Here is a 13762-nt window from a genome sequence, read left to right as displayed (position 1 = left end):
GATTATGAAAGCCTTTTTATACTGGTAAGTAGGCTGTTTTCTTAAATATTCCATTGCTTACAATGGTACCTTTAATACTTAAGTGGCCAGGAGTAGGATTAAAGTCTCCTAAATATTTTTTCTATTAATTTACGCACTTGAGTTTCGCATGTGGTCATGCAAATACTAAAGAAACAAATAATGAAGAGACAACTCCTGGCTGCATTATATAGATCAAAGGGATGAATACACAGCTGAAGGACTACATTTAACTAAGAAGCAGTTGCATCCTTTAGTTGTCAGTTTCTAGGCTTTCCAGCACTTAGATGTTTCACAATGTGCAAGCTTGCAAGGAAAGAACTGCACAGGAAATGCTGAGTATCAACCTGATTTTGATGAAGTTCACTATAAATGCTTATGATTCTTTTATTTTTTGTCTTTGACAAGTGAGATGGAAAGCAATAAACCAGTGCTTTGTAACAGGAACGTATCAAGTTCTTAGAAGAAATGCATAAGAAAAATTTGTATGATTTCTGGTTAGATTGTGGAATTAAGCAAGAGAAAAGCATAGTATTCCCAGAGAAATTTTTTAATATGTGCTCCAAATTTTATCCAAATCTAGAAATTTTTAAGCATTTATAATCCTGTTTGACTGTCACTGGAATCAGAATAAATCTTTCTATTGGCTTCAGTATGACTTGTTATTAACAACACTTCTTGTGCAGTGATTCTTTCTTGGTTTAGTGCTCTTGCTAAGAAGTTACAGAAATCATACCTGAAATAGAGGAGTTGAGTCTACTTTAAAGCCATCAGAGCCTGGCTGTTTAACTAATGGAATTGCTTCAGGATCATCTATTGCAAGTTTTGCATTAAAAAGCACATTTCCAAAGCTTGTGGCTTGTGTCTCCGGCTGAGCTTTGTCCTACATGGCCATGGAAAGAAAGAAAAATGTTTGTAAAACACAGATTCATTTCTTCTAGGAAGACAGTTCTAATATTTATACACAATGTATAAACTGTGTAATTTTCACATGCTATTTTATGCAATCCAGTGTAATATCAAGAAAAAAAACATGAGAAGCCGCTGTGGTGATATCTGACTTGTACTAACTCCTATTTAATCTCTTGCCTGAAGACTTTTTTGTTGAAACACCACAGGGAAACACTGGAGAACAAGCATAGCTACATTTCTAAAATACAAAAGATGCATAAATGTGGTCTGAAATAAAAGTAAGAAGTCCATTTCCCAGCTTAAAGAAGTTACCTTTCATTTCTATTAACATTCATATAAATTAGTTTAGATAATTAGATAATCTTCTTACTTAAAGGTAACTCTCTAAAAGTAGGGCAGCAGGTCTGTAGTCATCTAGGCTTACTCTATAATTATTTTCAAAAGGGAAACAATCTCGGATATTGTAAGCCATCTTTAGAAGTATCTCTCCGTATTGACTACAGAGGTAACCTGGATGACTAACTTTATATTATACACTAAATTTTGGATGGATAAAGATGAAACAAATTGCAATCCTTAACTTGCATGTCTCCTAAGACTTCCTCTATGGTCAATGGATATAGACAATGCAGAGGAAAAGCCTATCTTGGGATTCTAACTTAGGTCAAACTCTAAATTACGAGAGTCCCCAGGAAGGTTAAGAATAGAACCAGGGAGGGCAAAGGTAAGATACCTTCATCAGTTCAAATTATCCTGGAGCTCGAGTCAAAAATTTTGTGCCATTGAGAACATTTTAAAGAACAGTTGGTTTGGGATAAAAAAAAGGTAAAAAAAAAAAAAAGTGCATCCTCCCAGAATTAGAACACTTACCACAATCTTAAACCTGTACAGAAGGGATGGAGAATCAGCAAGGCACCCATATTCAGTGTTGGATGGATTATATTTGGGTACATATCCATCAGCTCCTGTGCATAGGAAAACCTTCTCGATGCTACAGTAGAAGGAATCACCCAAATTCTGCACTGGATCCACCATCACCCGACCATATATGATATCACCTGTAAACAGTGCACATAATTCACATACTATTGCAATGAATCATTTAGCACAGTAACGAGGCTAAGTTAATAAGCCTAGTCATGAAGTCTAGTGCAGTGTAATGTGTCTGTAGACACCTTGCTATCCAGCTTCTTCTGTAGGGGGTTGTCAAAGGCCATGATCAGAGTGCACACTCTTCCATGCACTCTGGGCCACATAACAGCAGTAGGAGGCCATTTGCTATTGCTAGAACCTGAACCAGTTCAGGGGCTGCTTTAATTCTGGGCTCTTCATTCAAAAAAGTGAGTCAAAGAAACATCATGTACCCGTCCACACCACACCAGGGTGTAGGTTTTGGCCTCCTTACAATGCACATTGTTGAAGAGATGTTCTTTTTCATGACAGTAGAATCCTGTTCAGACTCCATAAGAGTTCATTATACTTGGTCAGACTGGCATACTGTACAAGTGAAATGAACTTGTATACTGTGTGCAGTGGTCAGAAATGTAGGACAGAAAGTGGTTAGGAAGGCTGAGAATCTGGAGAAGGAAAGGAGAAATGTTGTGTTGCTTTTACAACAATTTGGAGCAACTGTAGACTTTGAGAGAGAGACCAGGTACTTGCTGTTCAAAAGACTGTGCAAATACATCACAAAAGACAGTCGTATATCCAAGGTGCTGGCACTCATAAATGGGCAAAAGAGGCACAGGAGGAAAGCAGAGGAATGAAGTGACTGCCAAGGTCCACTGACAGATGTATCAATAGAACCAGTGGAGGAGAGGGGTAAGGGAGAAAGCTTTGATGCTGTGCAAGCATTCTTCAGTAGTAAGCCAAAACATTGGCATGTTATCAACACTGTTTTAGCCGCAGATGCAAAGTACAGCACCGTAGGGACTGCTGTTAAGAAGGGTAACTCCATTCCAGCCAGACCCAGTACACTCACCCACAACAAAAAGACTGTGTAATATTCAATTATCAACTAGGAATATTCTTAATATCAGCCAATGTTTATAAAGTGCTCAGCTTGTGAGAAATGGCACCAGTACTGTAACCCTCAGACATAACAGTTTCAGTGCAGATTGGCCAACAGCTCTGATGTAAACTGCCAGGTAGGAAAGGCAAATGCAAAAGAACAAAAGCAGCAAGCCCACACCCTTACTCCTGTTTTGACTGAACCAGGATCCTGACAGTGTGGAACACATATTAAATGTGCATGATCTGTGCACAATGATACCTTCTGAGAAAGCAACATCACTTTCTTGCCCAAAGCCCATTGAGCCATCAGATAGCCACAGTGTCTTTTTGGAGAGGAGGAACATCTGGGTATTCAAGCTGAACTCAGCAGCCACTGGGTCACTGACCTAAAACACAACAGCATAAGGCTCTTCAACAAATATTCTTTAATGACTCTTAAAACACAACATGATCTTCTCCCAAAGTACATTATTTATTAGCTCTGCATATCAACATGCAATAACACAGTTTAACCCAAAAGATTTATTTGTACTAGGCACAAATTGCTATATATTTTACATGCATACAATCTTTGGGTTACCCGCCTCTGTGATATTTGTTAGGATTCTAGGTTAGTTTCCTCCCACCACATTTTTCCAAACCCCAGCCAAAGAGGTGCCCAGGGCAACTTATGTGTGTGGGTGACATGAGGAAAATATTTCCCTCAATAACTTGTCTCCCTCTGACTCATCACAGCCTGTTTTCTCTATTCCATTTCCACTCTTACACCCAAGTCCCACCTCTGCTTCTCATCCTCTGCCAATTATTTGAAAGTACACATTGCTGAGGATTTATTTGCAAGTATCAGTGTTTCTGATGTGCTGCAGGATATCAGATCATGCATGTGAAAATGTATCAAACCATTTGAACACCTTTTTATGCTAATATTTATCTTTATATATATGCACAGTTATCTATGGTTCTTCCTTGATTACATTACAAGAATAAAATAAATCAATAATAGCAGCAGCAGGTTCTCATTGGGCCATATAACATAAGTTTGAAGGCGAACTATACAGGGACATGGCATAACAAAAAGGAAACAATATAGTGAACTGAAGAATTGGGGAGAGCCCAAAGTCCAAAAAGATGCAGTGTACCTGAAGAAACAATGTGGAAGATGCACACATGCAAAAAAAAAACCCCAAAACCAAACCACCAAAAGGCCACTAAACAAATAAAAAATGCTAACATATATATGTAATTTATGTATATATACGTAAATGTGTGTGGAAAGGAAGAAAGGAAAAAGGAAAAAAAATTCTTGTTGGCTCATGGACAAGGGGCTGGTGGAATGAGATATAACAATATCAACAGAAACTACTGCTGTAAGTTATACAGCTGGGATATTTATTCTTCACCGAATCCCTTTTTCTCAACAGAGTCCCAAAACTATCAAAGCAACAGGATTTGGTAAGAAGAATGTATAGCTGAAATATTTTTATAAACCGACTGCTACTTTTCAGAAAGAGGAACCCTACCCTCATAGTCTTTTCACAGAAATAATAATGAAAAAATAATTTCCATTCTCTTGGAATGCTTCCTTATAAATGCCTGGGATTCAGGCTATTGGATTGCAGTCCCACAGCTTCAAATACCTGGCTGGCACAACAGGTGTCCAGCTGTGGTTCTCAAAGGGAATCAAGCATGGCCTCATCAAGCTATTCCTGGGCAGAGTAAATGTCCACGGAACAGGGAACAAGAAGTGTGTCTTCAGCCAAAGGCACTGGACTTCAGCCACACAGTTTACAACAATGGTAAGAGCAATGGCCTGGGTGAGTACTATGCATATAGCTATGAATACATCTCTTAGGCATCCTATTTTAATTTACTATTTTTATTTCAGTTTTATGTGTAAGTCTCAGTGCTGCCAGTGGCTGACACATAGCTAATATTTTTGACAGTAGTTTAAATATAATTATTTTCATATGCATTTTCATGTGCATGTTAAAGAAGAGTTCTTAAAAATATAATCTGTGAGGATCTGCTGGGTGAGAAAAGTACTGTCAATTTATTCTGCTTATTTGCCATGACCATCAATTCTGCATATGGATGATTTGGGGACAAGGCAAATCACTCATGCTAGACATCTCCACCTTCATGGGACCAAAGCCCATGAGATACTTGGTGCCTCAAGATGCAGAGAACTCTTGAGACTGGTCCATCTCAGGGCAGCAAATATTCTGGTTATGGAATTGCTTCTGTCAGGAAATAGTCACGCACATTTAAAATAAGGAGAAGCTGAAAGGACTGGGGTAAAGTAGAGCATGGAGGCTGAATGCTGTTCCTGTTCAGGAAATCCTAGAGTGAGATGGCAGTAGTACAATCCTCACTAGTGTTCCAGGTTACCTGCTTCCCTTTTCAGGGGCCACAGAGAGAGGAAAAAGGAGATAGGCAGATACATGTTAAAGAAGGAAATGTTGGACCAAAATCTCAGAGGGAAGACAGCAAATATATTGTCTTGATGTCTTAGTCTTAACAGTGAAAACAACTGTGAAGGAAATTAGAATCATAGAATCATAGAATTGTTAAGGTTGGAAAAGACCCTCAAGATCATCGAGTCCAACCTCTAACCTATCGCTGCCAAGTCCACCACTAAACCATATCCTCAAGCACCATGTCTACCTTTCTTTTAAATACCTCCAGGGATGGAGACTCAACCGTCTCCCTGAAAAGCCTCTTCCAATGTTTGACAACCCTTTCGGTGAAGAAGTTTTTTCTAATGTCCAACCTAAACCTCTCCTGGTGCAGCTTGAGGCCATTTCCTCTTGTCCTATCGCTTGTTACTTGGGAGAAGAGTCTAAGCCCCGCCTCGCTACACCCTCCTTTCAGGTAGTTGTAGAGAGCAATAAGGTCTCCCCTCAGCCTCCTCTTCTCCAGGCTAAACAACACCAGCTCCCTCAGCCACTCCTCATAAGACTTGTTCTCTAGACCCTTCACCAGCTTCATTGCCCTTCTCTGCACACGCTCCAGCACCTCAATGTCCTTCTTGTAGTGAGGGGCCCAAAACTGCACACAGTACTTGAGATGCAGCCTCACCAGTGCAAAAAGTTTCCAAGAAAATGAAAAGCTTTATATTAAGAAGCCCAAGAAGATAATTCAGTACAGCAGCTGGAGCACTAGACTAAGAATTGGGAGAAACAACTCCTGTCCTGCCCCATCATTCCATCATTAGACTTTACAGTCAAAACTGTTTTGGTCCGGTTGTGACACCTGCACTCATTGACTTCATAGATTCACAGAAAGATTTGGGTTGGAGGTCATGTTTAAAGATCATCTAGCCCATTGCCCCTGTCATGGGCAGCGACATCTTCCACTAGATCAGGCTGCTCAGTCCTGTCCAACCTGGCCTTGAACACTTCCAGGGAGGGGGCATCCACAACTTCTCTGGGCAACTTATTCCTGTGTCTCACCATGCTCATTGTAAGAAATTTCTCCTGTATATCTAGTCTAAATCTACCCTCTTTCAGTTGCCCCTTGTCCTGTCACTACAGCCCTTGGTAAAAAGCCTCTCTCTGTCTTTCCCCGTTTATATATTAGGAGACTGCAATAAGGTCTCCTTGGCTCATTCTCTTCTTTAGGCTGAACAACCCCAACTCTCTCAGCTTTTCTTCACAGGAGAAGTGTTCCAGCCCTCTGGCTGTTTTGTGGCTCTCCTCTGGACCCGCTCTAACAGGTCCAGTGCCTTTCTTGCACTAGGGGCTCCAGGACTGGATGCCATAGGCCTGTGCAAGGTATCAGGTGTTTCCTAGTCTAAGGACCAGCGTCACAGTCTGACTTTTCATGCTTACTTCTCTGCCTTTTGTTTCTTATTTCTAAAACAATGAATACCAATCCATATTCAGTCTTGCAGAATGACTAGAAAATCTTAGAGGTAAAGAGCTAGACATTGCCTACTGAATTTGTGCTACTGTATTGCTGCTAATCGCTGCTTTTTTGAGATCTGCTTTAAGTCCACATAGTCTTTCAATCTATGATCAAAAGGAACAATATCAGAGGCCACAGGATTTCTTAAATTCCTTTTACTATAAGTATCTCAAGAAAAAGAGCTGGTCTTAGTCGGAAAATTGCTAGTGATGGGGGACTAACTGGCCACAGTCCTCAGTGATTATGACACTGTTGCAATTTTGCACCTTATCCCTATTTTGAATTGATGTACCTGAAACTTCCATATACTGTATTATTAAAACTTTATCTGATATAATGACCCCTATAGTATCCATTTATTTATTCCAAGGCAGCTGTTAGTCATAGTTCTTAGTTCTTAGTCATAGGCTTCTTCCAGGTAAGAGGTCTCTCCCTAGGCTACTTAGATCATTTTGCAATGATTTTTGCAGCTCTTTTGATTTTTCTTTCGATTATCAACATCTTCTCATTTGTATTAGGACCAGACACAAACTGTGGTTTAGCATTGCTGTGAACTGCTTTAGAGTTCCTAGAAGCAGATTAGAAATACCAGACAAAAGCTGAAGTGCTGAACTAGTGTAAATTTCCCTCACTTTATCCATTCAAACTTTCTCAAAATGTTTTGCTGGTTAACTCTGAGAAGATAGGTTTCATGTCAGATCATGTATCATCTCTGTGCTTTGCCAGGACTTAATGCCATATCAGGAATCATGTGTTCTCCCATAGCTGGCATAATGTCAAATGAAAGCATAAAGACTGCATACATTCCCTTGTATACTCTGGCTAATTCAACAGAAAAGCAATTGTGTACCCCTGACTGATCCGGATCAGATTTATACTCTATGATGACTTAATAGCATACATCTATACTATTAATGAGCACGAAACTACAGCCACACTGTTCCAGTATTAGTTGTATTGGCTCCAAAATACAGAAATGATATAACTTCCTCCTTACACATCCCAAGGTCATGCTAGCCCTTTTGATAACACTGTACACTGGCAGTTTATGTTCTGTCAACTATCCAACATGACCCCCAGATTTCTTTCAGTCAATGCTTTCTACAGCAGAGTCCATTTCTTCATATTTGGTTCCCAGCTACAGAGCTTTACAGCTGGGCTTTGTGAAAGGTATGCTGTTTGCCTGCTCCCGTGTAACTCTATGATCCATATTGCTATGGGTGGGATTTGTCTCACTCACTTTTGTGAATCTTAAAGCTAAGCATTTTATCAGTTTTGTCTATCTACACTTCCTCTATAGTTAGTGAAGGAAGTTCTACATTAGGACTGAACGAATCCTACTTTTAATACCAGAGACCTAACTCTGATCTTTGAGTCAGCTGAAAACCTTCTGATAATAGTTTTATACTTTCCTAATCATGTGATAAAACTATTTCATACCAAAACCAACAGACAAGTAAAGAATTCCCAAAGGTTAGTTCATATCACAGTAACTATCCTCCAAATCAATGTCAATAAGCTTCATATTGGCAATCAAAGACGGGTCATACACGGAGGACAAAAAAAAAATTGTGCTCCTACATTAGTCTTTCCCAGTTGGGTAAAGCTGGTTAAACAGTAGGAGTATGTGCTGTCTCACCAATTTAGGAATTTGTTTGCTTAAAAGCAAGTAAATTCAGTTTCTAGAACTATCATTACAAGACCAACAAAGGCAATTTGGGAAACAGATGAAAAAGGAAATATGATGAAGGTATCACTGGGGTGGTACCTGCTGGAATCGGATATCCAGATCAAATGTGATCGACTCTCTAGGATTGCAGATCACTGGTAGGCTGTACTCCTGATGTGGAGCGGTGGTACAAGTTATCAGCTTCACGGTGTATGTTCCAGAATAGTCTCGAACCTGAAGAGAGTGAGAGAGAGCGCTGTTCCACCAACATCCTAACTAACAGGCTGGGACAACAGAAGACAGAGTGAAGGCTGAGGTTTTACCGCAAAATCTGAAACAAAACTCCACTGCTGTACTGGCTGGTTGTATGTCGGCTCACTTCGGATGAGGCTGAGGCTAAACGTCAGGCCTGGGTGATCAGCTGACATAACCATGGAAGTTAGAGATGAAGCTAGAAACATGCCAAGAGACAGATTTGTCACCTTTACTGTTTCACTGCAAACTCTCAGAGCCTGAAAAACATTCCCAATAATTCATAAACCATAGTGCCATAGTTGATGTTAATACCTTTAGAGGGCACTGGGTTTTATTAACTGAAAATCAAACAAAATCAATTACAGTCAACACAGCTGGGCCCCCTTGATTCTTGTTCAAGTGCCTATTAAACAATGGCTTTTGGGCTACACAACCAGAACTGTATGAAGATTAAGTTTAACAGACAGGCAAAACAGTGAGAGTGGAATGGCAAAGATCTATAATCCCTCCTGTTTTAAACTTGGAATGTCAGCCGAGGGAACACAAAATAATTTCTCTCAGCAATGTAACTCTTTTGGCTTTGCCTGCCAGGCAAAACCCAACATGCTAGAGGACAGCTGAGAAAAAGAAGCACTATGAACGAGTTTTATAGGTCAATAAAACTGGGTTAAACTAAAAGAGATTTCTTATTTTTTTGCCTTCTCATTATTGTTCAGCAGATTTAATTTAGTTAGATAATCTTTTCCATGGCCAGCATTCATGCTCAGACTTATGTCTGCAGACAGTCTTACACCTGTGATTATTCTGAATAAAGGCAGTGGGATTTAAACAGATTAAATTGCAGGATCAGCTCCTCAGCAATGACTAATTGAATGGCAGTGAGAATGTTTTATTAACAGAGTGATACAATGCTCATACAAGACCTTTTATTACTCTCTGAAAAAGGTCTAAATAACCTAGAAAGGTTTCAAGTTAGAAAAAAAAGTTAATGCTATCTAAGTTCTTAGGACAACATAAGTAAATAGCTAACCATAGCTTTTGGGTTAAAACCATATATTTATAGATTCCCAGTGGACAGAATGGCCTAGATCTTCATCTTTCATAAATCAGGCTCTTGATCAAGTGGAACTATCTCATTTCCATCAGATTCATGCATATTTCATTAAGTTTGACAATCTGAACACAATCATCAAGGACAAGTAAGAAATCCCAAGTAGAGGAAAAATCCTTATCTGAAGAGCACAGTACATAAAAAACCCCAGATATCAGTAGCAGAATTAAGAAAAATGAATAGTATAAAATTTGGGACGGGTGTCTTTGTTTTTATAGTGCTGCTAAAGTCTAGATTAAGCTTACCAGGATGGGACATCACAAACAGACCATGAAACCGGGCCTCAGTCTTGAAGTTGACAACCAAGCGTCCCTCTTCGCTAATACGCATGCTGGTTGGGTACAGGGAACCTGGCAGCAGAAGCAAATTCACAAAGTTTATTCCACTTGAGGATGACACTCTTATGAAACACCAGCTCTACTCTTTCATTTCCCCTCGCGAACAAGAATTCCTCGCAAACAAGAATTTACGCAGTGGGGCCTAGAGTTTTCACAATGCTTCAGCTTTCCAAAGCACATACAGAACTTCCCTGCAAAGTCATGGTTTTACATGTTATCATGGACCCACACAGCTGCTCTAGCAGGCTGAGGAAAGTCCACTGCACAGTCTGTGCTTGTGTTCAGGCAACAGCATGGTCAGCTGCCAGGGGATTCTACAGAAGGAAGAATACTTTTGTTTTCACAAGGTATTCAAGCTGACTACTACCAATGAAAGCCGCTTCAGAGATACTCTTTATCAGTGCCTCCCCATCTATTCTCCCAAGGCAGCACCCACCAGCATTTAGTTGCAGCTGGTTGTGGGTTCCACGGCAATCTGCCTGAGGGTGCTTGAATCTGTGAAACTCATTCTGACAGGCTTTGCATTGCTGGTGATTTCTGGCATGAATCTGGCCCAAAACACAGGCCTCATGTTTCCTAATTTCAGGTTACAAGGTCTTTTTTATACGACAGAAGTGGCTTATTGCTGTAGCTTGCAGCCAAGTCCCTTTTCTCTAGAGTTCTGCAAAGCTTCAGAGTTCAGGCGTTTCCTGCAGTTCTCCCTTACAGGGATCCAGTGATGTGCCACCATTCTGCTTGCCAGGTGTAAGAAGGAAACAGGAATGTTCCTCCATGAATGTCTGGAAACCTAACATACTCACCAATGTGTACGTATACCACCCATACAAAATCACCTGTACCAATCATATTTATTGGTACATTAGAAATGTAGATATATGTATGAATTATGGCTTTAGAAGACCGTGACTGCTTTACAGATTTACTTAGAATTTATTTAGAACTTTATATGTAACCAGAGGCATGGAAACAAACTGGAAACTAGTTAACCACTCCCAGCCCAGAAAAACAGCTGCTCGTTCTGCAAGGCTGTGGAGTGAGAAAATACTGCCCAAATCAGACTAGGGTATGTTGGGGGTCTACCCTCCACTACCTCATTGTGTTTATCATGTGTTTTATGCTGGTTGTTTCCAAAGGGAGCTGCCAATGTTCAGCATCTCCAAACACCTGGCCATCAGCTGCTTAAACAGAGAAATAAAAAATTAAAGTGTCAAAGTCAGGAAAATGGTGACATAGATGCACCACATAACTGCTGAGACTGAGGATTAGATCCGGTTATTATTCGGTGACTAGTACATCATATGATTTGTGGCATGTGGCTTATTCTTTAGGTATGGCATGACATGTGCTTCATTCTTCATGCACTGTAGATTCCCCTTGCCACTCCTCATTTCCTGCTTTTAACATGAGGACAGAAATTGCATAGCAATGACTTCTGTAGTTCCTATACAGAGTCTACAGAAACAAAAAATAGTTTTACGTTCACTGGAGTCCTGAAATTCTGTAAGGGTACATACATAATTATAGCTGGTGCTTGTATTCTGCCTTAGGTTGAGACAGATATGGAACACCTGACGCTTAATGCTGGGAAATACTAAGTAAATTTGTATAAATAGAACAAAGCAGCACATAGGTGTAACTATACATTCTAATCTTTCACAGACATCTGTATGCCATTATTTTTAAAAAATAAATTAACTTTTTGCAAAGACAAATTCTGTAATGATGCAGTTCGATTTGTTGACTAATTATAGTCACAAACATTTATTGACAGTATCTATCCCATTTAAAGAATGTTTCACAGTTTACTACTCTAACACATAGGACAGGCTATTATATCTACTACATATTTCTGTATCTTTTGAATATTTCACAATTAGTGTTTTCAAAATATCAAAAGTTTCTGAAACTACATTCATGGCCAGAAAAAAAATCACAGAAAAGTTTCAATTTTTTTTCATTAAAATGCAAACATCTTGGGTGGTAACAGAATATGAATACATAGTGAACCTTGAGGTTCTGATTAGAAATAAATGTGGTAATTTTTGCATGTGTACGTCAAACATAACAAGATAAATATCTATCTTTGCAACAAAAGAACTGATGTCAACTTTACATGGTTTTCATAAACACTCCAGCAGAGAACTCTGAGTGCTAGGAAATGACAGATTGTTTACACCTGATAATAAATGATTTTTTTTTTTAGTATTATAATGATTGAAAAATCATCTTACTGTGTGCAAATTATAGTCCTATAGTAACAGAACATGAGTTCAATGCAAAGAAATCCAGCACCCACCTTGGAGCTCTGCTTCAGGGGGGCTACCGATCCCATCCTTCCACAGGATGGCAGTGTCATACACAAAAGTCAGCCGGAGCTCTGACTGTAGGTCGAAATGCTGCCAACCTCCTACACCCACCGGAGAGTGGAAAACGTAAGAGACGTACAAGGGGACTCTCAGTGTGACATAGGACTGTACTAGGTTGAGAACCTATAAAAAGGAAAATTACTTATTTAGGTTAGTGGTCATGAAAGGCAGCATTGCGCAGGTAATCCGAATGCAAGAGAAAGAGAAGACAGAACTCGAAATAAATACTGTGACTGAATCCCATTCTCTCATTTTGCAAATTATAGATGAAGTGTGAAACACCACTTTTCAATGTATTTCAGCTGAGCTTACATCCCTTCAAGTTCCATTTCTAGATTTCAAACTGAATGTGTGTTCTGGTAAGACATAAACCCCTCAGTTTTGACTCATTATTTTTGTTTATGTTTTTTAAGTATATAAACAACATGGCTACAGTTTAAGGCTTTAGAAATTTTTCAAATATCCTTTTGCATTTGCTCTATCCTTATGCCTTAACCGACTTTTTTGCTTACATTCTTATATTATTATCCTCTAAGAAGCTCTTCTGGAAGACCCTGAATTTGCTCAGATGTCACTGCAAGACTGAGTCCTTGGACTGTGCATATTCACCTCTGGAAATATTTCTTCCTTTGTGCATGGATAGTAGCTAACATACTGCATGCAAACACACAAATCATACTGTTTATCACTGTCCGGAAGAACTAAAAATAATATGCAAGTTGATACAGAGGTAACAATAGACCCTTTATGCCTATATTGTACAAAACAATAGCACTGTATTCAATTATTATCAGTCAGAGAATTACATATTCTTTATATATATTTTGATGAAAAAAGGCAAGAACAGTGTCAGTAAACTGTCAACTCTTAAGATAGCTCTTACATGACACGTGGATCCAAACCTTTCTGTAGAGACTTTGCATTTATGTTTTGTTACAAATACTTTTACATTCATGTCTCTCTGGTTAGAAATGTGCAATCCAGATCACTTTAGAACATTTCGGATTTTCTTAGAAATACACGGAAGGAAAGGCATTGAGATCATCTCCCAGTGGGAAAGTTTTCAAAGGCATAAATGATATTGAGCTCTCATTTACTTCCAATAGAAATTCCATATGTAAATTTCTACATCTGAACATTTCCCTGGAGTGATTACCTTACAAGCTTCTAAAGA

The 13762-nt window shown here is 39.2% G+C and overlaps 1 protein-coding gene across 1 annotated transcript in view; it reads right to left on the bottom strand.

Moving 5' to 3' along the window:
- Window positions 1-13762, bottom strand: part of FREM2 (FRAS1 related extracellular matrix 2) — a 142266-nt gene that overhangs the window by 4908 nt on the left and 123596 nt on the right. Inside the window, exons 17-23 of the mRNA XM_075085802.1 lie at window positions 12519-12711; window positions 10130-10234; window positions 8842-8969; window positions 8618-8752; window positions 3203-3329; window positions 1801-1988; window positions 755-901 (exon numbers count right to left, since the gene is read on the bottom strand). Coding sequence (XP_074941903.1) covers window positions 755-901; window positions 1801-1988; window positions 3203-3329; window positions 8618-8752; window positions 8842-8969; window positions 10130-10234; window positions 12519-12711 — 1023 coding nt within the window. The remainder of the gene's footprint in view (window positions 1-754; window positions 902-1800; window positions 1989-3202; window positions 3330-8617; window positions 8753-8841; window positions 8970-10129; window positions 10235-12518; window positions 12712-13762) is intronic.

Source organism: Phalacrocorax aristotelis, chromosome 1 (assembly GCF_949628215.1).
Source record: "Phalacrocorax aristotelis chromosome 1, bGulAri2.1, whole genome shotgun sequence".
NCBI classification, from domain to species: Eukaryota; Metazoa; Chordata; class Aves; order Suliformes; family Phalacrocoracidae; genus Phalacrocorax; species Phalacrocorax aristotelis.
This window is presented reverse-complemented; position numbering and strand designations above follow the sequence as displayed.